At 36.5% G+C, this 24,120-nt stretch overlaps 1 protein-coding gene across 1 annotated transcript; it reads left to right on the top strand.

Moving 5' to 3' along the window:
* Positions 1-21,616: 21,616 nt before the first annotated feature.
* On the top strand, positions 21,617-24,120 carry LOC110709875 (gibberellin-regulated protein 11-like). The gene is made up of 3 exons (XM_021888142.1): positions 21,617-21,694; positions 23,071-23,110; positions 23,939-24,120. The coding sequence occupies exons 1-3, from the start codon at positions 21,617-21,619 to the stop codon at positions 24,118-24,120; spliced, it is 300 nt and encodes a 99-aa protein (XP_021743834.1).

The following is a 24,120-nucleotide window of genomic DNA, read 5'->3' as shown; positions in this document are numbered from 1 at the left end:
GTCGATGCTCATGGTGGTCTCAACAAATTTATCAACGACATGGTGGTTGCCGCCGATTGCCATGAATTGGTGGTCTTTACCCCAGGATTGTTGCTGAACCTTAGAAAATGAATTATTACTCTCTAAATCAATGCTCAAGTAGAATCTACCCTATTAGATATTGCCCCCTTCATAATTTCTGGAATTCCAGGCATGCCCTTAGTATGAATTGCTCTAGCTCCAAATAGGAAGTCCTTCTATCTTTCAAGTTTCATCCTACAAAGTACTGATAGGATAAAGCCGTATCACCCAATCAAAAGAATTACCTAAGTCCTCTAACTAAAATAAATAGGGAAGTAGGGTCGAATCCATAGGTAATCAAGTATTTCTATTCCTAAATAATTAATATAATCTAAACTATCAAGTAACCAAGTTGTTTTGAGAGAATTAAACTAAGGAGAATAAATAAACTAAAGCAAATAAAACTAAGATAAATCAATAAATCAAAGCCTAGGGTATAAGTTCACAAATAAATAATATTCCATGGTAAAGCATAATAATCAATTATCAATGCATCAATTAATCGGATCATAAAGGGCTTTTGCCACGTATTACAATCACAGAATTAATCTACCAGTATTAAATCGCATCTCTCGAATCTTGGCTTAACCATTTATAAATTAACCTGCCTATTGAAACAAGCCTAAACATAAATTCTCATCTGTCGAATCTCGAATCAATGTTGCATAACTCATACAATTAAACCAGGCCTTATCTAATTGCATAGCATTAAATCAATCAATAGGAAATCTATCAAGCATTGACAATCAATAATAATACATTACTCCTTCATATTATTTATGGATCCCCACAAACCCTAGAAATTAAACTACTCACACATATTAAATCTGAACTAAGCAAAGAAATAAAACAAGACATGATTAATCAAAGCAATTAAATTACTGAAAATAAAAGGGAAATGAATTGTTACCAAAATAAACAGAAATAATGAATTGCATAAACCAAAAGAGTTGAAAGAACAAGAGTATTAATCAAAATCTTAAAACTAAAATATGGAAATTAACTAATGAATGATGTCCTCTTTTCTCGCTTAACAAAACCGTACTTATACTAAGCTAACAAATTCTAAAACTAAACAAAATAAAAATCGTCATTAAGCTCCTCAAAAACACGCGCTCGGTCGGGCTCCATCTCGCCTGGTCGGGCCCGCCTTTGGCTGGTGAGGTACTCATCTCACGCCCGATAGGGCGCGCATTAGGGCGAAGGGTACTCCTACTCTATCTGCCTTGCCCGGCCGGGCGCGCCTCAGGGCGTGGGCTTCTCCGGTTGGGCGAGAATCTAAGCATCAAGGACTTCTTCGATTGAGCTATTTTCTTGGCCCAATTCGAATTTCCTCATTGGTTCCTTATAACACTTGGTCCATTGCCTCGGTCTCTTCTTCTTCGCCGAGGCCTTAATCACCGGTTTGATTGCTCCAACGCGGTCTTGGGTTACGGAATGTGGTCATATGTACGCGATCCTAATCCAATGCTCGTAGTGGCTCAAATAAGTCCGGGAAAATTTTCCAAATCTGCAATTTCCCTTAAAACAATACCATAGCTACAAAAACATTAGAAAACGCATATTAGTAACAAAAGTAGCTCCGTAAAGCCAAAAATACTCCTAAATATGACCAAGGGACGGGGATAAATCACTATATAAAATAGACATATCAAGTAGCATCCCGTCCTAGCGCCTAACTTTAATGGAAATGGGTTGTCCATCACAGGGCCATGATGGTAATTTTTCCATATTTGAAATTTTTAAACAGAAGCTTAGCCGTTGCCAATGTGTCAAACCCCTTATGCCAACTACTCGCCCCGTTGCTTATGTGGCGAGTAAATCCTAGTCAGAAATTGAGGATCCTTTACACTTCGAATTTCCCCAAATCAATTTCCCAATTAAACACACTCCTGGTGAAATTAGGGTTCATAAACATTTTCCCCAAATTGTCCCTTCTTTGTTCAATCAGTAGTTGTTCGGCGTCAAAGATAGGGTTTTTTGCGGAAAAGGAAGTAAAGCATTCTTCTTCAAAGCTCCAAGTAGTTGAATTAGGGTTTTTCGCAAAAAAGGGTGTTGGTCGTAGACGAACTCGCAAAGGATTCAGGTATTCTAAGTTTCAAAGTGAATGAATGGTTTGATTTGGTTTCTTGTTCACTCATATAGCGTGGTTTGTATTTGAGTTTACGTAGTTTGATTGAACTTGTTAATTGAATTCAAAAGTTAATTGAGTAATGTAGTTATTAGGTATAAACAACTGAATTCAAAACGAACTAATTTTGGCAAAATGTAAAGTTTTTAGGTTGTGAAGCAACTAAATTTTGAATAGTGTATACTTGCATGTTAATTGAAACCAAGTTGGTGTGGTTTACTGCAATATGTACTGTAGTTTACTAAGTTTGTGGGTGATTTTATGCAAATTTGTACAAAACAAAGTACAGTAATTGAAGTGTTCTTATTTAGCCTATGCTTTTGCAATTTAGTTATGTGGTCTTGTGTTATTATTTAAATAACATGATCTTCTATGTATTGGTTAATATTACAAGAAAATGGGAAGACATGATGCTCGTACAAATTTAAAGCATGTTCGTGGTGAAGAATCATCTTCTTCAAGGGTTGTGAAGAAAAGAAAAAGGGTTGCTGATGACTATTATGGTCTTTAATCTGATAGTGAAGTTGGAAGAGGCAAGAATAGTGAAGATGGAAGTGGCTCTCAAAATTCCGCACATTCTTCTTCCCATAAATCCTCATCCCATAAATCCATGGATGACAGAAGAAGAAAACACCATAAATCTGAGGTAAAGAAAATAGTGTAGTAGTTTGGGTTGATTAAATTTTAAAATTGTTCTAATTACTTCATTTTGTTGTGAAAAGATGATTGACATTAGTAAAGGGGAGCTTGTGAAGGCTAGGTATGATGTTGTCAATATACAGACGAGGAGGTGCAGGAAGGTATGGTGTATATCTTGCAAGTAAAGCATTTACCTTATTGCTTATTTGTTTGGTAATATACTTAATTAGATAACGAACCCCTTTCCTCTGACTTTTGAATGTAGGGTCCAAATATGATATGTAGGGTTGATATGTTTTGCTCGAGGTAATCAAATCTCTAGATAAAAGCAGGAAGGAGGAAGTGAAGATGATGGGTTTTGGTGGGCTGTTGGAACTGAAGTTAAATTATTTGCCAAGGCAGTTATGTTATTGGATAATGTCAAGGATTCAAAGTTGCAGTTCGATAGAATTTGATGATAAGAAGGTAATGATGTTGGCCCTAATACAACTTCAATGTATATTGGGGTTGCTAATGGAAGAAAAAGTAATTCCTTTGAAAGTAGATAGGGATGATCGTGTTATGGTGAAGAAGTTGTATGGTATTATAAGGGATTATAGGGCTGGAGGGAAAGACAGTGATCACTTGTCTTTGGAAAAGGCAATAGGGGTTGTGATTGAGGGGTTAGATGAGGATGGGAATGAACTGCCTCATGCTAATGATGCAGAGAAGATGCAGTTCAAGAATGCATTTCTTATTGTTGTATTGGGTGCCTTGTTGTGTCCCACAACCAAATGGGGCCTCTTGGCGAAGAAGCTTACACCAGCTATTACAGTTGCTCGACATTCGGCCAAGTATGATTGGTGCACCATGGTATATAATTGGTTAATTGACTATGTGAAGGTGTTTGCGGATAAGTTTGATGACAACGGGTTTGCTGCAGATATTGGTGTTCAAATGCAATCTTGGTGATCTTAAATAAGTCTTTTAATTGATATTTGGCATGAACCTGTTTAGTTCTACCTTTGACACCATTGTACACAACATCTCCACTTAAATCGCAATTTCACCTATTAGATTCTCGACTTAGATTTGCATTTGCAAACAATTGATCGGATAAAAGGGTAGATCATGATTTAATAGAGACTGCCTATTCAAAAAAGCAAATCGAACTATTTTAGAAGTAACATTAAAGACAAGTTTACCAATTAGTTTCAACCTAACCTTCTTACAATATCAACTAGGTCAAAACGGCGCTCCCTAGAGCTTCCTCAAAATACAGATTGATTAATAACAACCAAATTGAGAACATTTAACCAATAGGCATATATACCAATTAAATCAGGGGCCACCAATCACTGAGAGTGGAGAGCGGCATGGGTTCTTGACAAAGAACAAGGCTTGAAAAAATTAATCATCTGCTTCACTCCCTGATTCAACCTCTTGAACTCAGTGCTAACAATATCTTCTTTTTTGGACCTGAAACAAACAAAAGAACACTATTTCACAGGCAGACTTTATGGATCTGTGCAACAAGAGAGAAGGAACATTGCAACACGACAAGCACTAGAATAACAAGAGAATGAATCTGTGTAACATTGCCACAAAGTTCCATTACCCACAATATGAAGTTTTAAGGCAAGATTTTTTGTCAACTAACAGGTCACAACAAAAAAAGATTTGTGAAGTATTAGAAATCGTGAAGTAGGGATATTGTTTGGATTACCGATTACCCACCTGAAGCCTCTAATTCATTACTTAAAGCCACCTTCATCTAAATAAATTATACCCCACCTTCATCTAAATAGATTAATTGCTTCGAAAGATCTGTTGTATGTAAGATTATTTGAGACTCTGTGAGGATAAGAAATATTTAGATCGATTTCCTGCATGAAATCACAAAGAGCAGCATAAATTAAAATTTGTAGAAAAGAGATTTGAACACAGTGAAAAGAGATAAACAATGATTGTAACTAATTATCTTCGGTGAACACGTCAAATGCCTTTATAACATGACTAGGCATAAAAAGATTAGATGTAGTAGTGTTAGCCTGGAGTGTTTTGTAACCGATGAGCTTTGAGAGGGTCCTTCCTACACTCCATATAATGAATAAGAATGACTAAAATGAAAACAAGAGGAAAAGAACAATGTTGACAGAGATATGCAATGTCACTAAATCTATAGGACTACTGGATGAAGGATGAAGGTTTAATTCCGTGGTTAAAGATACTCATTGTCTATAAATTTTCAATGACCCCCACCCCCCCCCCCCCCGTCTTAACTTCTTACTCCATACTATGTCCTTCGTACCACCTAGGGAAGCTCTATGGCCTTTTGATTGTCAATCACTATAGATACTCATTGTCTATAAATTTTCAATGACCAATCTCAAATTCTAACTGAAAATTTTGGACTAGGCTCGGATTGGTTCTTCTTTCAGACAACGCTCTGATTTAGCAATCACCATGGTTAAAGAATAGCTGGTTAAAAAGATAAATCCTAGACTAATGATACGATAACTCCAATGATCCAGTTGTTCAATCAATTGCGACCTGTAATAACCTAGGGTTCTAACATCAGAACAAAGCTCTTGGAGATCAGTTAGCAGCTCAGCCATTTCAGTAAATAATCTTATACTTCGTATAAATCATAAGCTTATCAAGTTATCATTTTGCATAATGCAGACACAATATTATCAACTTTTCACTGATTATACTCCGTACTATACAATAACTCAAAATCAATCTTCATACTTTGCAAATCACATATCATCAGCCAAATTGAGAAAAACCTAAATTTGTATAGATATCATTATATCATAAAATCTAAACATCTTACCAGCAAAATTAATCTAAAACAAACAATTAGAACCTTCACACAAGTTCTTACTATCTTCTAAGCAGCAATCGAGGTCGTTGTTTCCCGCTCATTTTCTGCAATTCATCAAATACGCAACTAATGAAAACTGCTATAAAATCACATTAGATATAGCTTAGAAATGAAGATAAATGGACTGGGCCTTTGACATTGGTTTTGATTTCAAACCAAAGCCCTTTTATTCGATTTCTAATCAAAGCCCAATCAATTTTGCTTATATTTGAATCTAACCTACTTCTAATCTAAGACAAATACTACCTCCGTTTTTAGTTATTTGCAACAATCGTCCTTTTTACGCATGCCTAGGCAAAATTTTTAGGAGTAGTTTAGTAGTGGGTAATGGGGTAGTAGGGTATGTGATTAAGTAATTAAAAAGAGAGGGAATCTTTTGCTTTATTTTTAGGAGAGAGAAAATGTCATACTTGAGTGGACCCAAGTATGATTTTTTTGGGGAAAATTTTCCCCCCAAAATTTTTCCCACCCAATTTTTCAGAAATTCTGGGAGTTTCCCTAAGAAAACCCCACGAATTTTTTTTCCCTCCAACCCCAAAATTTCAGATTTCACCCAAAATTTCCCCCCTTTTTTTTCATTCAAGGAGGGTACAAATACCACCTGCTGTTTTAATGAGTTCATACAAATAGTACACAAATATTCCCTACTTAAAAACATTAGTTGTTCTACCCAAAAGTTAGTTCTAAACTAACAACCAAAAACTAACAAATCTAGGGTCAGTTGCAGCCATAACTACTTCTTCTTCTCTGGTTCAGCTACAGCACAACAGTCCAAAAAAAAGCCACCTAACTTCATCACCAGACCTGTCAACTGGGAACTCAATAACATCAGTACACTCAACATGGCAGAAATTGCACATGATGAGTTTTACAGCATTGACCAAATGTTAATGGAAGAAAACAATATGGACCACAGTGAAGCAACCAACATGGATGGGACTCATCACAATGACAGCAACAACACTGAGCATGAAGAGGGACTTCAGGAACCCAAAGGTAGAAAACAGTTAACTGTTTTTCAGAAAAGGGAGCTTGTAGATGCTTATCTACTTAAGCTAGAGGGGGGTGAATTTCCTAGGGGGTACTTATCACAGCAAGCAAAAAAGTTCAATGTACACAGATCAACAATTCTTAGGCTATTTACAGACATCAAGGCACAACTGGCAATGGGGAATGTCATAGATGTCAGAAGCAAGAAGCTGGGGAAACAGGTCCCAAACCCAGAGAATACACAGATGAATTCCTACAATCAGCTCTTTTGTACAAAAGGGGAACTGAGAGAAGCTATGCAGCTGCTCTCAACATCTCACATGTCACCATACATAAGCTGAAGAAACAAGGTAGACTCAGAACACATACAAGCACAAATCACCAAGCACTCACAGCCAACCACAAGTTAGCAAGGTTGAAATGGGTTTTAAACCATCTACTTCCTGCTACAGAGAATGGGAACCCTAAATTTATGGACATGCAACAAGTTGGTCACATTGATGAGAAATGGTTCTTTTTGAACCCAGAAACTAGGAAGTTCTACCTCCTACCAAATGAACCTAACCCATATAGGGCCCAACAGTCTAAGAGGTTCAAAGTAAAAGGGATGTTCATGGCTGCCATAGGGAAGCCCATTTTTGACCCCCATGGAGTGGTATTACATGATGGAAAATATGGTATTTTTCCATTTGTGTATGAAAGAACAGCCAAAAAGAAAAGCAAGAACAGGGAGGCTGGGGTTGTGGAAATCAAGGCACCCAAAATTTGTGTATGAATGTAAACAAAGAAGCAATCAGGACAATGCTACTGCATAATGTCATTCCAGGCATCAAATCAAAATGTCCTTCCCATCTCCCTAAGGACATTTGGATCCACTGGGATAATGCCAAACCTCACCAAATTCCAAGGGATGAGGATTTTGAAACAGCCTGTCACTCAGGTGGATTCAACATTCAATTCATTTACCAGCCAGCTCAGTCCCCAGACTTAAATGTTCTTGATCTAGGGCTGTTCAATGTAATTCAATCCATACAATACCAATCTTTCCCCAAGAATCTAGTGGAACTCATTGAAAAAGTTAAAGAGGCTTATGCCATGTTCAACCCACTGGCAAACAAACACTGTTGGATAACTTTACAGTGTTGCATGGAGGAAATACTAAAACACCTAGGAGGCAACAACTTTACCCCACCCCACAAAGGCAAAAAAAGGCTTGAGAGGATTGGGATGCTCCCAGAGCAACTAGAGGTGGACAAGAATGTGGTTCAACAAGTAGTTGATTATCTCAACTCTATATTCCTTTCAACATGTGAAGGGACTGAAGAAGATGAAGGCATGCAAGTAGATGCAGACTGAGCACAAGTCATACATGTGAACAAGATTTTTGTGAGACTGCCACACATAACCAATGAACAGCAAGGAAGCAGCATGCAACATAGTATGTCATGTTCTCTGGTTGTTTTTTATTTATAGTATGACAATCATTGGTTAGGTGTATTTTGTTTAAGATGATGGCTACTGATATTGTAAGGCAGTCTTAACACCTTCTACTACCAACATGTACAAGTTTTTGGTTCAGTTTATGAAATCAAATGTGGCTTTTTTTATTTAGAAGTAAACTAATTTTAAATGAGGTGACTATGCAAACAAACTAACACATGAATCCATCAGAGGGTTTAATTTTTTTTTTCACAGACAATGCATGATTGGTTCCCTCTACAACAACTCACATAAGGAGTTGTTGGAGCAATACCAATTACACAATGTTATGTATCAAATGAGTCCCTTCATCACATGGATTCTACAGGCACACACAAGAAAGTAAGGGACTCTTACTTCACCAGGCAACACATATCACAGAGTGGGACTCACACAGTAATAGAGATGCATGCCACTAGTTCATCATCATTCACCATTGCACAAACCCCGATGCCAAATGCCTGACTTGTTCAACATCCAAGTACACCAATACAAAACACAACCTAAGGACAACCAGTCTGTGGACTGAATTGAAGCAATTCAGCCACACAACCACAACTAAACACATACAACCCCAAAGACAAGAGAGGGTATCCAGCAACCTAATAAGTTCAAACAACAAACAACCTAAACAGGCCTACAAACCCCACAAGTAACTCCCAACCAACCTCTCCATCCATCAACACACACACAGTAACTCCCAGGAAGTTATAACATAGCAAACTCAGTCTCAATAGACCAACACAAAATATATAATCAATAGGGCAACCAAATAATCTCAAACAAGATAGCATTCACCTCAAACCAACACACACACACACAGTAGCTCCCATCAAGTATTAACATAGCAAACTCAGTCTCAATAGGCCAACCAGCATACACTATCAATGGGCAATCACCATACAATACTAATAGGGCCATCAGCATACACTATGAATAGGGCAACTATCACCAGCATAAAATAACTCTCAACAGATGTGAACATAGCATACACAGCATAATTAAGGCAACAAAGTCACAAAATTACATCAACTTAAAAAATTCTTCAAACAACAACCAACATGAAACAACAACCAACTTCAAACAACAACCAACAACAACCAACAAAAATCACATCAACATGAAAATGAACACTAAAGTAAATATAGGGTTAGAAATGTTTTACGCTGCGAGATTAGTGGGAGCGAAAGCTGAAAGGGTTGTAATCCCCTTCACCTTCAACATCGTCAGGCGCAGGGGACTCAGATCTGTGGCGTTTTTTCCCAGCCACAACTTTTGTAGACCCAGGTCCACCATAATCCACCACCTTCTCAACGGATTTCGCCACCAATGTGGCCGCAACCGGGGTTTCTTCATCATCGCTGTCAAGAATCAAGATTTCAGGAGGTTTGGTGATGGAACCCTCAACATTTTTGGCCAGATCTGGCTTCGAAACCTCACCAGGCTCTTCATCAGAGTCGCAAGGAGTAAGCTTTGCACCATAGCCTCCCCTACGCTTCATATCAAGGTACGTCGCAGTACGCGTACCAATTAATCGCATTTTTCCGGTGCGTTTCTGGCACTTGTACGTCGCAACAACTCCAAGATCTGGCTTTTCGGGGTTAGGGGAACTCATTTTTGAAGGTTTTTCGAACAATTACGAAGTACAACAGCCAGATCTGGAAAAGCTAGGTTTCAAGTAGGAGAGAGAGTGAGGTGAAGGGGCGATTTTTTCTGAGAAGAAAGAGAGAGTGCTTGAGGGGAAATGAAAAACACAGAATAAATCTGCGTTGTTTCTCGAAGCAACCCAGATGAAGAACCTTCATTAATGGTGGTGGGTGGAAGAACATTGAATGGGGTAGGTGGAAGAACATTGAATGGGAGATGAAAGGTTTCTGATTTTTTTGAGAAAAAAGGAATAGGGTAGGTTATTTTGGTGGGAATGATTATGGTAAATGGATTTGTTTTAGGTTTAATTAAGTGTTGTTAATAATATGGTTATTTTATAATCTGTTTTTTTAAGGGTATATTGGTAATTTCACACTTAAAAAAGTTACTAAAAAAAGAAAGAAATCAGTTTGTTGCAAATAATAGGAAGCACCCATTTCGGGTAAATGTTGCAGATAATAGTTAACAGAGGTAGTATAATAATATATATAGTAATTAATAAAGACCAATAATTTGGGAGCATATAGTAATCATAAAATCTATTCTAATTGAAAGAAATTGTATAAAAGTCATATTTATCAATTTTAAAAGCAAACTTGTTGGATTTATACGTTACACAACGCATACGGAATTACAGAGTACTTGTTACACAACGCATACAGAATTACGGAGTAATTCTTTTGTTTCCTCTTAGTTGCAAAAAAGACATAAAAAAAATTATTTAAAAAAAAAAAAACCAATATCCCTTTGATGCAATTAATAAGACCCTTTGACGTAGCTAAATAGAAATGAAGGGCCCTAAAAAAAATAAAAAAAATAAAAAAAAATAAAAAAAAATAAAAAGCTAGAAATGAAGGAAATATCATAATTAGACAATCTTTAAAAATTATATTCTGAGATATAATAACAAAAGGCTAAAACATAATCTATCATCTCTTTTCATGGCTATAAATTTTTAATCAAGTATTATAGAAGTATAGGTTGAATAAAATTTCCATCAAAACGTTTATAAATCAACCAGAATCCAAAGGGAAATACTGCTCTTCGTGCTGCTCTTTTTTGTGGTAATGAAGACGTTGAGACCATTTTGGTAAAAAGGGATGGTGGCTTAGCTCGTATTTTCAATAACTAACAGGAAACACCCCATCATCAGTAAATTAGCACTTATTTCCTGGGTGCAATCGCATGCTTATACTCATATACTCACCAAAAAAGACCTTTACTGTGAAGAGCTAAAGTTGAACACTTCCCACAAACTCGTTCTAACAAACTACACAAATTTCACATAAATAGCTCCCATTTTTCCCTAAAATAAAAATGTCATATAATAACTTTCATTGCCCTAAACATGTCCAAGACTAGTACAACACCTCCAACATAGAAACAAACTTAGCAAATGGCACAAAATAAATTAGCTTCCATTGCCCTAAAACAAGTCCAAGATAGTTACAAACGTAGGGGTTGCGACTAGAATGAATATCATCAACTAAAGCAACAAGCTGAGGATGGCCAAGAAGCATCTGCAGGATGAGCAATCTCTTTGGGACAGAAATCACAATGGCCAGAAAGGTGCGACCGATCCAGAATCCTGCAGACAGAGACTTCACCAGGACTTGTGACTTCAGCAAAAAACAACTCAAGCTTTTGATCCATCGTGCATTCGGCAATGAAGTTGCAGTGGGACGTGTACTTTTGAATAATCTTTGACTCGTGTCCAAGACATTTCACAAGATTATATTCGGCATCCTGCAAGATTTAGAATTCATCCAATTTCAGAGGACAAGCATACAAACATATTGAAAAATAAGACAGGAAATAAAATAAAGAAAAAGAATACTAATGGTGGCAGAAAAGACCTTTGTGATGCTATTGTAGTGTTCCAAAGCAGTTTTAGCAAGAAAAAAATCCCTCTCATGAAGCACATCCTCCTCACGCCCTTCTATAGATTGTAACGCCTTTGCCCTCAGGTCGTACTCAGTTATATATTCACCATTTTTGTATTTCTTTCTACCAATGCAAGAGCAATGCATAAGAACTATAGCAGAAACTTTGAATACAATTCCTATAATGTAAAATTTCTATAATATCAAGCACAACTCTAGGAAGGTAATTGTAGCTTGCCGCAAGTAAACAATAACAAAAGCAAGTAATATGTGTAAGATTAAGCCTGAATATTTAAAACAATAAAATTATTCTATTTCGTCACTTTGATGAATAGATTTATGAATTCAAAAATAGAAAGAGAATTAGAAAAAATATTTACCCTGTCATCTTTGTGGAATAGCTCTGCTCTCCTTTCTCTCGCAATCTACGAGTCAAAGACAAACAAACAAACAATGCAACAACAGTTAATCAATTGAGTATTATGATTAATTGTAACATATAAAATATTCAGTTTAGTTCAATTCGATTCGATTCAAATGAATTCAATTCAATGGATGAGAGATGGAAACCCTAAAAAATAAAAAGAAAAACTTACAAATATTTGTCCTTTTTCTTACGAAGAAGAAAAACACGAGGATCTCTGAAGTCACGTAAATCAGCCAAAAGTCGTAAATCCTTCAAAAAGGCTGGTTCGCGAGGTACTCCATAACCGAATTTTACTCCTCCATAACCGCTCTTCTTCTTCCTTCGTCTTCCTCTTCGTCTTCGTCTTCCTTTTCATGTTCTCTCTCTTAGTACCTCCATAATCGATCGACCTTCGCTCTTCTTCTTCCTTCGTCTTCGTCTTCATTTTCTCTCCTTTTCTGTAATAATATAGAAACCCTAGATATTATACCATAGATTTTATTTTACAGGTAATGTAGTACGTACATTTATTTTTATTACTCCGTATTTTTATTTTATGGTTTGGATGGATATTGATTGATATACGAACTGGGCCAGCCCAAAATAACTATGGGCTTCTCTCCCATTAACACTCTTTCTATTATAGATTTCGGGTTGATTATTCTTGCTCATGACCCACTTTTCTTGGTCGATTTCCGGACAACAAACAGGTCGGGTTTATTCTTGCTAGGCCTACTTTCTGTGGTACAAACTTTACGTTGGAAGAACTTTAAACACCTGACGTTGACACGGATCGAACCTCGTATCTTTACAATATGAGGTACCGCTTGAACCCACCGTTTTAAGGGTCAGACCTCCCACCATAACAACTTTACTTAGAACCCCAAGGGTGATTCGTAAAAATTATTACTCTTTCCGTTAATTTTTATTTGCAACTTTTGCCATTTTAGTCCGCTAATCATTATGTGCAATTTTCTATTTTATTTCTATTTTTATTACACAAAAACCCTGAAAATTACAAATTTACCCTTAATTAAAAATTCTTATTTTAATAATTTTACTAGTGGGTGGGCCAACTTTCTCTCTCCAAACACTTTAATCACTTTCATTTACTCCCACTAATGTTTGCCCCTTAAATTTTGTCTCGTGAACCACAAAACCCCCCAAAGTTGCAAATAAAAATTAACGGAGGGAGTACTTGTATTCGAAGTTCATTACCCTTCGTTTTGTTTTGTTGTGTTCAGTTCTATAATGTTTTGTGTATTGTGCTTTATTCCATATTTTGATATGATTTTTTTTTTTTCGAATTTGAGGTCTATAACCATCCTTTACCTTTATTCACTTTCCCCTTACTTTTCCCACTCTTATCTATTCTCTATAAATTTATTTTGGCTTTTTGACCCCACTCGTATAATAATTACATAATTTTTAGTTTTTTTTCCTAAACAGTAAATGCACAAAATATTATCGAACGGAAAGAGTATTACTTCATTCGTAATTTATGGACATAAAATGAGACAATAAACATGTTTTAATACGGAGTATGTTTTTATTTTATCGCAATATATACAAGGCAACTTTGGTAAGGGATAAACTATTTGATTCATCATTAATATATATACAAGGCAACCTTTTTCTTTTCGGAGGGGAAAATTAGATTGGGAATTTTATTGCAAATCAAGCTCCACTAAAGCAAAGATACTTTGTGGAAATAATTGCAACCTACATAATTTCTACTACAATACAAATAAATATGTTGGTGTTCAAATGCAATCTTGGTGATCTTAAATAAGCCTTTTAATTGATATTTGGCATGAACCTATTCAGTTCTACCTTTGACACCATTGTACACAGCATCTCCACTTAAATCGCAATTTCACCTATCAGATTCTCAACTTAGATTCGCATTCACAAGCATTTGATCGGATAAAAGGGTAGATCATGATTTAATATAGACTGCCTATATATTCAAGAAAGCAAATCCAACTATTTCAGAAGTAACATTAAAGACAAATTTACCAATTAGTTTCAACCTAACCTTCCTACAATATCAACTAGGTCAAAACGGCACTCCCTAGAGCTTCCTCAAAATAAGATTGATTAATAACAACCGAATTGAGAACATTTAACCAATAGGCATATATACCAATTAAATCAGGGGTCACCAATCACTGAGAGTGGAGAGCGGCATGGGTTCTTGACAAAGAACAAGGCTTGAAAAAATTAATCATCTGCTTCACTCCCTGATTCAACCTCTTGAACTCAGTGCTAACAATATCTTCTTTTTTGGACCTGAAACAAACAAAAGAACACTATTTCACAGGCAGACTTTATGGATCTGTGCAACAAGAGAGAAGGAACATTGCAACACGACAAGCACTAGAATAACAAGAGAATGAATCTGTGTAACATTGCCACAAAGTTCCATTACCCACAATATGAAGTTTTAAGGCAAGATTTTTTGTCAACTAACAGGTCACAACAAAAAAGATTTGTGAAGTATTACAAATCGTGAAGTAGGGGTATTGTTTGGATTACCGATTACCCACCTGAAGCCTCTAATTCATTACTTAAAGCCACCTTCATCTACATAAATTATACCCCACCTTCATCTAAATAGATTAACTACTTTGAAAGATCTGTTGTATGTAATATTATTTGAGACTCTGTGAGGATAAGAAATGTTTAGATCGATTTCCTGCATGAAATCACAAAGAGCAGCATAAAAATTTGCAGAAAAGAGATTTGAACACAGTGAAAAGAGATAAACAATGATTGTAACTAATTATCTTCGGTGAACACGTCAAATGCCTTTATAACATGACTAGGCATAAAAAGATTAGATGTAGTAGTGTTAGCCTGGAGTGTTTTGTAACCAATGAGCTTTGAGAAGGTCTTTCCTACACTCCATATAATGAATAAAAGCGACTAAACAGAAAACAAGAGGAAAAGAACAACGATGACAAAGATATGCAATGTCACTAAATCTATAGGACTATTGGATGAAGGATGAAGTTTCAAGTCTGTGGTTATGTCATAGAAAGCACCCCTACCCACCCACCCACCCCGCGTCTTAACTTCTTACTCCATACTATGTCCTTTATACCACCTAGGGAAGCTCTCTGGCCTCTTGATTGTCAGTCACTATAGATACTCATTGTCTATAAATTTTCAATGACCAATCTCAAATTCTTACTGAAAATTTTGGACTAGGTTCGGATTGGTTCTTCTTTCAGACAATGCTCTGATTTAGCAATCACCATGGTTAAAGAATAGCTAGTTAAAAAAATAAATCCTAGACTAATGATACGATAACTCCAATGATCCAATTGTTCAATCAATTGCTGATGAGCCTGAGTTTCACGGCCAAGTTTTAGTTGATCTCTTAAACCCTTCATACCTAGGTGTTTCATTCCTGGTGAATTCGATCCTATATGGATTTATTTCAGGTATGAGGGCGTTTTAAAATATTGCAAGAAGTGCGGGTGTGTGGGTCATTACAAAGAAATTTGTGAATGCTCGGATTATGTGCCTGCTAGACGCATTCATGCTCGAATGGAGACGTTCGAATCTCAGGGATTACAATGTTGTATAGTCCACATAATCGTCCTTTATATACGAATATGGTTGAAGGCACTCAAGAGAATTTTAGAACTCAGAATACCAGTGTCAATTTGCTTCTTGGCGCGGGACTTTGAATTTTGTGAGGATAGTTCTAGTTAGGGTAATGACGATGATTTGAATGGTGATAATGATGATAATCCTGATGATAATGATGCTAATTCTGATAATAATGATAAGGACCAGGAACCTCCAGATAATGATCAAGATGGAGAGGATAATCCGGATGCGGATAGGGCCGAAGAATCTGATAATTTAGTTTCTGATTCATCAGGTGCAAGGGGGGTATGCCTAATGGTCATGCTGATGTTGCGGATCCTACAGGGGATACTAATGATAATCTGGAACCAGAATTCATTCCCATTAACGGGGTGTACCAAAACGGCTAGATGTCTCACCCGTCTAATGTGGTCACTTCATCTCCCTTAGATAGCTCTGTATACGGTTTTGTTTCAGAGCAGGGGAACAACGGCAGTATTTCTTCTGAAACTGACCCCACTACTCCGGAGTCGTATCACAGCCCGAATTCAACGCGATTTATTGAAGAGAATCGTGCTGCTATTCCTGTTGGCGATCCTTATGCACCACTTATTGAAATTCGCTCAGGCACTAATAATTTTGGGGGAGGCTTTTGAATGGCTGCAGACTTGGAGGAAAGCTTTATTTCATATGACTCGGGCTCTGATTCTTTTTCTGGTCAGCACGGTATTGCAACTCCTGCAGTCTATTCGCATCCTGCAAACTATGTGACCCCTTCCTTGTTCGAAAAACTCTCTTTGTAGGATACAAATGCGGCTTCTAATACTGCTGACCCTTTACAGCAGACTAATGCCGCGTATGTCAATCCTTCGCCAACACATTTAGAGGTTTAGCCACCTAAAAGCAGTCGTTCACTACCCTTTCATCGTTGCAGGTCGTATGATCAGGCACCTTACTTTGGTTACTATGGTTCCACTTGGTCTCAAAAACATCGCAAAATTCATGCTTTGAATCTGCAAGGCAAGGACGGCTTTACCATGCATGTTTCTAGTTCGCGTCGGCTAGCTTCCCACAAGTGCAGCTCGGATGTCTCAACAGCAGCTCACTTGGGGTTCTTGGGTTATTCTAATGACTTGGCTTGCAACCATCCTGGTCTTAAGGTTTTTCTTAGAAGTAAGCGGAAGGCAGGAGAGTCTAACACTGCTTCCTCTCACAAGTTTGTCAAGGTTTTGAAGGATGGGTTTTCTTCTCAGAATTTTAACAATGGTATTAGTGCTACCTCACTGAGTATGGCAACTGCGTTCTCGGGCACCTTTTCTTCGGCAGCTGGTCCTTCACAGCTCCCGAAGGTTTTATGAATATCACATCATGGAATTGTCGGGGACTAAACGACCAAACCAATCCTAAGATCCCCTATGTGTTTTGGTTATTACACTCTTTTGCTCCTAACTTTATTTCTGTGTGAAACTAAAGTTTTCGTTTCAGTTGTGATTAGCTTGCTTAGTTTTTCTAGTTCTACTTCGGTTTTTGGGATTGATTCGGTAGGTACTAGCGGAGGTTTAGTGGTTTTTGGGTTTAGTTCGGAAGAAGTTTCTTGCGTTTTTTGTTGTACAAATGGTGTACTTTGTAATATAAAGTTAGTAATGAAATTAGTAAATGTGTGATGTTTGTTTATGGTGCTCCTGTTCTTGAAGATAGACCTCAGGTGTGGGGTTTGATTCTTGATTTACTTTCTATAGCTCCTAATTGTTTGATTATTGGTGATATTAATCAAGTAGAGCACCACTACGATAGATTGGGTGGGTCATTAAGGGGTGGGATTCCTTAATTAATTTTAGACTTAACTCTAGTTTACTGACTACACCCTTTAAAGGGCCTCCTTATACTTGGACAAATAATAGGGAGGCAGATCAACTCATTTTACAGCGTTTAGATCGCTCGTATATGACCTTTGATTGGTTTCATAACTATCCAGATTGTCGGTTATTCAATCAACCGATCCTCAATTCTGATCATGCTGTTATTTTCTTTGACTACTCCCCTGTTCAACGGCAGTCAAACCGTCCATATCAGTTGGATAACTGGTGTCTTCACTACGAGGAAATCCATGACTTTGTTTGTAATACTTGGTAGAGAAGCATCTCCGGCTCTCCTATGTTCATTCTCTCCAAGAATTTAGAACATGTTAAGGCATTGGTTCAAACTTGGTGTCTCAACAATAAGAAATTTTGGGGTGTTGATTGGAAAAATTTCTCAAAGGATCTTTCTAATAAGGGTGAGTTAATACAGTCAGTTACAGATGCCTCTCTCTATATATATGGCTAATATAGTGACTTTGAGAAATTTTGTTGCAACTACAATTCTGGCAACAACGTTGCAAGAAAAATTGGATACTCAAAGGGGATTGCCCTTCTAAACTCCTATTTTCAAAGGTCAAAAGTCGCCAGAAAAAGAAAAAGATTTTCTCTTTACTTGATGATCAAGGTGTCATCCAACATGGTCAGACGGACATTCAGCGTGTTATTGTGCAATCGCTAAAGAAGACCTTTAAGAGTGATGCTATGCCTCCCTATGGCCCGAAAATTGATATGGTCCTGCGGGAATTAGATATTCCTTGTTTTATCCCCTCTCAGCTCAATAATTTGGATCGTCCCTTCTTAGCTTCAGAAATTCAAAATGCTATGTTTGCCTTGGGCACGCAACTGTAATTCTCCGGGCTCGAATGGAATTACTGTTGAATTTTTCAAAATTCACTAGGATGTTGTTGGAGAATTGGTTGTTTTAGGCATTCAAAGTTTCTTTCAGACAGGGTTTCTCCTGAAGGAATGTAATCAGTCTCTTATAGTCATGATTCCTAAGATTGGTACTCCAACAGAGATGGGCCATTTATGATCGACTAGCCTTTTTTAATACTATTTACAAGTGTGCCTCCAAATGCTTGGTGGCCAGACTGCGCCAGTATCTTCCTCTCCTTATTTAGGATTCTCAGCATGCCTTTGTTCAAGGACGCGTGATGACATGTTATATCTTGTTGAGCCATGAATTAATGGAGAAAATTAGTTGTTCTACATCAGGTACTAATTGGCTTGCTTCGCTTAAAATTGCTATGAGCAAAGCTTATGACATAATTCACTAGAGTTTTCTTTTGCGAATCTTGAGAGCCTATGAGTTTCCGGATCGTTGGTTACAAATGATTCAACAATGTCTCTCGACGGTTTCTTATAAGTCCCTTGTCAATGGTACTACCTATATCGCCTTTAAACCACAATGTGGTCTTCGTCTAGGTGATCCTCTTTCTCCATTCCTTTTCCTTTTATGCATGGATATTAGCTCTCGTATGCTACACCTAGGGCAAGATCTGAAGTTGTTTCAAGGAATCAAGCTGTCTAGAACGAGTCCATTTATATCGCATCTATTCTTTGCAGATGATGATCTTATCTTTTTTCGGGTAATTGCTCTTTCGTGTACTAATATTGTGCAGATCATTCAACGGTTTACTAAGATTTTGGGGGAGGAACTTAACCTTTCAAAATCCTTGATTAAGTTTAGCCCGAATGTCTTTCCTCCTACCCAAGAGAGCTTCAAATCTATATTCCAAATGAAGCATGTTCAGGTGTTCAATCACCATTTGGGAGCTTCATTTGATTTCGTCGAAAAAAAGAAGGACCACTTCCACCTTATCATTGACAAAATTATCGGAAGAATTAATTGCTTACACGCTATACGACTTTCTCAATCTCATAAGTTAATTTTTACTAACTCGATTCTGGTAGCTATGGCGTCACATGTTCTTGCTTGCTATGAGCTTCTGATCTCTGTCATAGAGAAACTCGATTCCTTACTCATGCGCTTCTTCAGGGCGCATTCTGATTCTAAGGGTATGCACTAGGTTAATAAGGATACCATGCATCTCCCTTGTGGAATGGGTGGCTTGGAAATTCGTTGTTTGTCCTCCTTAGATAAGGCGTTCCTAATGAAGCAGGTATGGAGATTTGTTACAAACCTACAGCTACAAGTTTTTAAGGTTTTTGATGCGCGCACTACCTTTCTTTCCAACAATTCTAACAACCGATCCAGGGTTTCTGGTTGCCATTCGTACGGTCTTCGGGGGTTACTTAGGGCAGACACTCTTTTACAACAGGGCTGCAACTGGAAAATAGCTAGGTAATGGACGCTCTACTCTAGCCGGCTCGGCTAATTAGGTCAATGGTCGCATTTCAGATTTCAAGCTCGACATTTCACTAAACACTACAACAGATCGTACTGTTAGTTTTTTCATCCGCCCTAAGACAAATGGGTGGGACACTAATAAAATTGTCGATTGGTTTGTTCCTACGGATGGAGTTACCGGATACGACAAAAGATGACTTCCGTTACTAAGCGAGTACCCTTTGGGGAGGTACTCGGTGAAGACAGGTTATGCCATGCTTCAACAACAACTTTGTTCTACTTCCGTGCATCCTAGTTCAGGCAACTTTTGGAAATTGCTATGGTCTCTCCAGTTACAACCTAAATGGAAGCTGTTTTTACTGAAACTGCTACATCGTGCGTAGTTAAGGTGGAACTTCATCACCGGGGTGTGCCGATTCAAAATGTGTTTTTTGATCTTTGTAGTTTAGCACCAGAGGATTTACAACATCTATTTAGGATGTGCGTTTGTGCACAAACAGTTTGGAGGGGTGGATGCCTTGGCATTCACTCATAATTTAATGGAGACCTTTTTCTTTTAGATAAGATCCAAGATTATATCCGACTTTTTATTAGTGAGGATGGGACTTCTAATACTCACTTAGGTGCCTTCGTTGGTACACTTTGGAGTCTTTGGTTATGTTGGGATTCCAGAATCTTTAGGGCTTCTACTACTACACGGTCCTTTTCTTCGCAGTTTGCGGAGGTTATGGATTCACATATAGTGTTTCTTACACTGGATGCTTCTGGCAGCAACCTCTCTGTGGCGGCGGCTGATGGTGGTGCCTCTCCCCCACCTGGGTTTTATATAGCTCATCTTGGATTACTCAACCAAGGGACTGCTTTACGCTCTTTACAGGTAGATGGCTCTTGGTTCAAAGATACTCAACATGCTAGGATGGGCTAGTGCTTAGATAATGATGACTCGTTGGATGAACGAATCATTGGTGGAAGTAACTTTGGGGTTTGTACTTCAGCTTTACATGCGGAGGCGATGGCTTGCATGTATAGGCTGCAATGGGCTTCTGATCGGGGGTTTCATTCCATCACGATATTTATAGATTCCTATAATCTTGTTACATACCCTTCTTCCGGGGGGGTGGTCAAGGAATCATTGATTACCTTTGGCTCATTTGCAAGATTAAACGACTTGGCGAAACCTTTCAGTACTGTAATGTTCAGAAGACAGATCGTCAACGTGTTCATCGTGCTCATTAAATTGCTGCAAAAGCTGCTGTTCATTTTATTTGCTTTAGTTTACCTTTGATTTAGTTTTTACACTGTACAATTTTCATGTGTGGAAGCTGTATTTACACTTAATATTATATATTAAAACTTCCATTATTTTTTAATATATTTTTTTTTTATTTCCACGTACTACTTCTAGACTCGCATTTGTTTTGTCTATACAACTCACATTTTTAATTATTTATGACTATACAACTCACATTCTTTTGTATTTTATAAAATATCATGGTGTACATGCTTTCAATTTGTAGCTAGATCCACTCTTACATGAGATTAGGTAATATCTTATCTTCTCTATAAATACACCACCCCCCTCCATACATTTCAAATAATCATCGCACGCATTTAACTATGCACTCCCAAATTTATCTGAAGCTCCAAATTAACACATCTAATCAAAGTATTTAATTCTCCTAGTTATTATCCAAAAGGAGAAAAACAAATTAAAGGAAAACAAACAATCAAAATTGGTAGCTATGGCAAATTCCAAGCTTTTCCTTGCTACATTTGTGCTTGCTTTCCTTGTTCTTAACATGGTTGAAGCTCAAGAAACAGTAAATAAATTTTTATAGTTTAATACAAACTCCCTTTGTTTTCCTTTGTTTTTAAAATAATCATATCTTTTATTATTTATGTAAGCAAATTAAATTTTTGATTGCCTTTGGTAAATCATATACTACGTACGTAGGTATTAGAAAATGCAAATGTTAGACATGCATGTAACCAGTAGTTTTATAACATGTACCTTATGTTTCCATAACTTTATTTTAAGATAATTTACACCGCAATCTCAACACACGCACACAAATATATTGAGAGTTTTTTTTCCGAGTTTTATTTATAGAAAATTTGTGCTACATTTTACTTTCTTTTAAGATATTAAGGTATAAGTAATAAATTTGTAAGGTAAACATCATTGAGTTATACTTCCTCTGTTTTAATAATATTGCAACAATCGGAGTTTTGCACTATTCATCATGCTTGTAGCTTATTTGACCATAAATTATGATTTATACGTAAAGTAAAATATAGTCATGTGGGGTCTTGTTAGATTCGTTTCGTAAAATACTTTCACAATATCAACTTTTTATAATTTTTACTCTTATATAATTATAGATATTTAATAAAATGTGTTTTGATATGCTTAATTTCATCCTTGTTATAATATTTGTGGAACAGTGGAAGTAATAATTATTAAATATATATATATATATATATATATATATATATATATATATATATATATATATATAAATATATATAAATATGCTATGTACGATAATGTACCTTATATATTTATGGCAAACACATTGTGTAATTCTCACCTTAAAAATAGTTTTCATTAATTGAAGCAATAATTCATTAATTTTTCATTCAATAAGTACTCTATAAACTTGATATCAGATCATGATATTATAGTAACCATAAATATCAATTGTCACTAAGAGTGAGGGATAGCTCAAAGGGTTAGAGCTTCCCTCTCAATTCTAGGATATCTTGGCATCGATTCTCATCAACTGCCCTTGTGGCTCTCTAAAAAAAAACCAAACTAATTGTCACTAAATCGAACTAGAGGTCTAATTTTAAGCGAATGTGTGGATAAGGAGACCATCTACCTTGTCAAAAAAAAAACATCTAAGCCTACAATGCCCAAGGTCTAATTTGAGGGGTAAATCGGTCAAGTCTGTCTAGGTTAATTAGCGAGCAAGGTCCCTTAAGAATAGGAGAAAGGGTAAGAAAATCCTCTAGATCTATAGATCTAGTGGGGATTAATCACACAACCTTATAAACACCCTTGGTTTTATCCCTATTATATGGCCCTTATTAGTTTATATTGTTATTGACCCTATTGTAGTATATTGTTGTTTCATCAAGAAATGGCTAATCAAACTTGAAACTTATTATGACACTTAATCTTCTTAATGTGCAGATTGAGAGTAACAATCTTCAGAGGTCTCTCCTTCGCATAGGTAAGTAATTATAATAAGTTGTTATGATTATTTTATTAGTTGAGTGCTAAATAGTAGACACAACCGTATTTCTTAACACAGATCTAGTACCTCATTTTAATCATTCATTAAAATAACATATTCCCTTTCTTCTTCCTGTAAAGAAGCTCCCTCAATTTCAAAATTAATGTATCTTTTACAATTTTGCATTATTTATATAATAACTTTGACTATATATTGTTTTGCTAATATATACAATAAGTTATTTGCATTTTCACTCTATTTTGTTTTGGCAAACCCCATTTAGTACGCTACCTCTCTTATTCATCTTCTTTTATTATTTTTTTTCTTACACTCACTTACCTTGTTACACTTTCTTTCTTGATTAAAGCGGACTTTCGATAATTTATTGTAAGACGGGTTAAAATTACCCTAAAAGTATTTTAAAGTTACCTTATATACTACAGAAGTTACCATTTTTCTAACATGAATTTTACCTTTAGAAAACACTTATAATGTATTAAATTATTCATATTAGCCTTTACAGCATGTGTCCATTAGAAATTACACATTAAAATACAATCTAATCCATTACAAATTAAAAGTTACCCTTATAATGATAAAAGTTATCTAAAAGTTGTTAAAGTTACCCTTTAATTGACCGTCTTACAATGAAATTAACGTAAGCTCACTTTATACATAACGTATTGTTTACTTTATTCATTTTTTTCTTACACTTATCATACTAAAAACTATCTTAATTTGTGACTAAAGAATAAATGTTACTCGTAATAACTTTTGATAATGGAGATTGTTGTTGGTTATTTTCATATAAGTATACGTGTGCAGATTGTGGAGCAGCGTGCAAAATTAGGTGCAAGTTAAGTAGCAGACCAAATCTATGTCACAGGGCATGTGGTACATGTTGTGCTCGTTGTGGGTGTGTTCCACCGGGTACTTCTGGTAATGAAAAAGTTTGCCCTTGCTATTACAACCAGAGAACTCACGGTGGAGAACGCAAGTGCCCTTAA

This window comes from Chenopodium quinoa, unplaced genomic scaffold (assembly GCF_001683475.1).
Source record: "Chenopodium quinoa cultivar QQ74 unplaced genomic scaffold, ASM168347v1, whole genome shotgun sequence".
In the NCBI taxonomy this organism is placed as follows: domain Eukaryota; kingdom Viridiplantae; phylum Streptophyta; class Magnoliopsida; order Caryophyllales; family Amaranthaceae; genus Chenopodium; species Chenopodium quinoa.
This window is presented reverse-complemented; position numbering and strand designations above follow the sequence as displayed.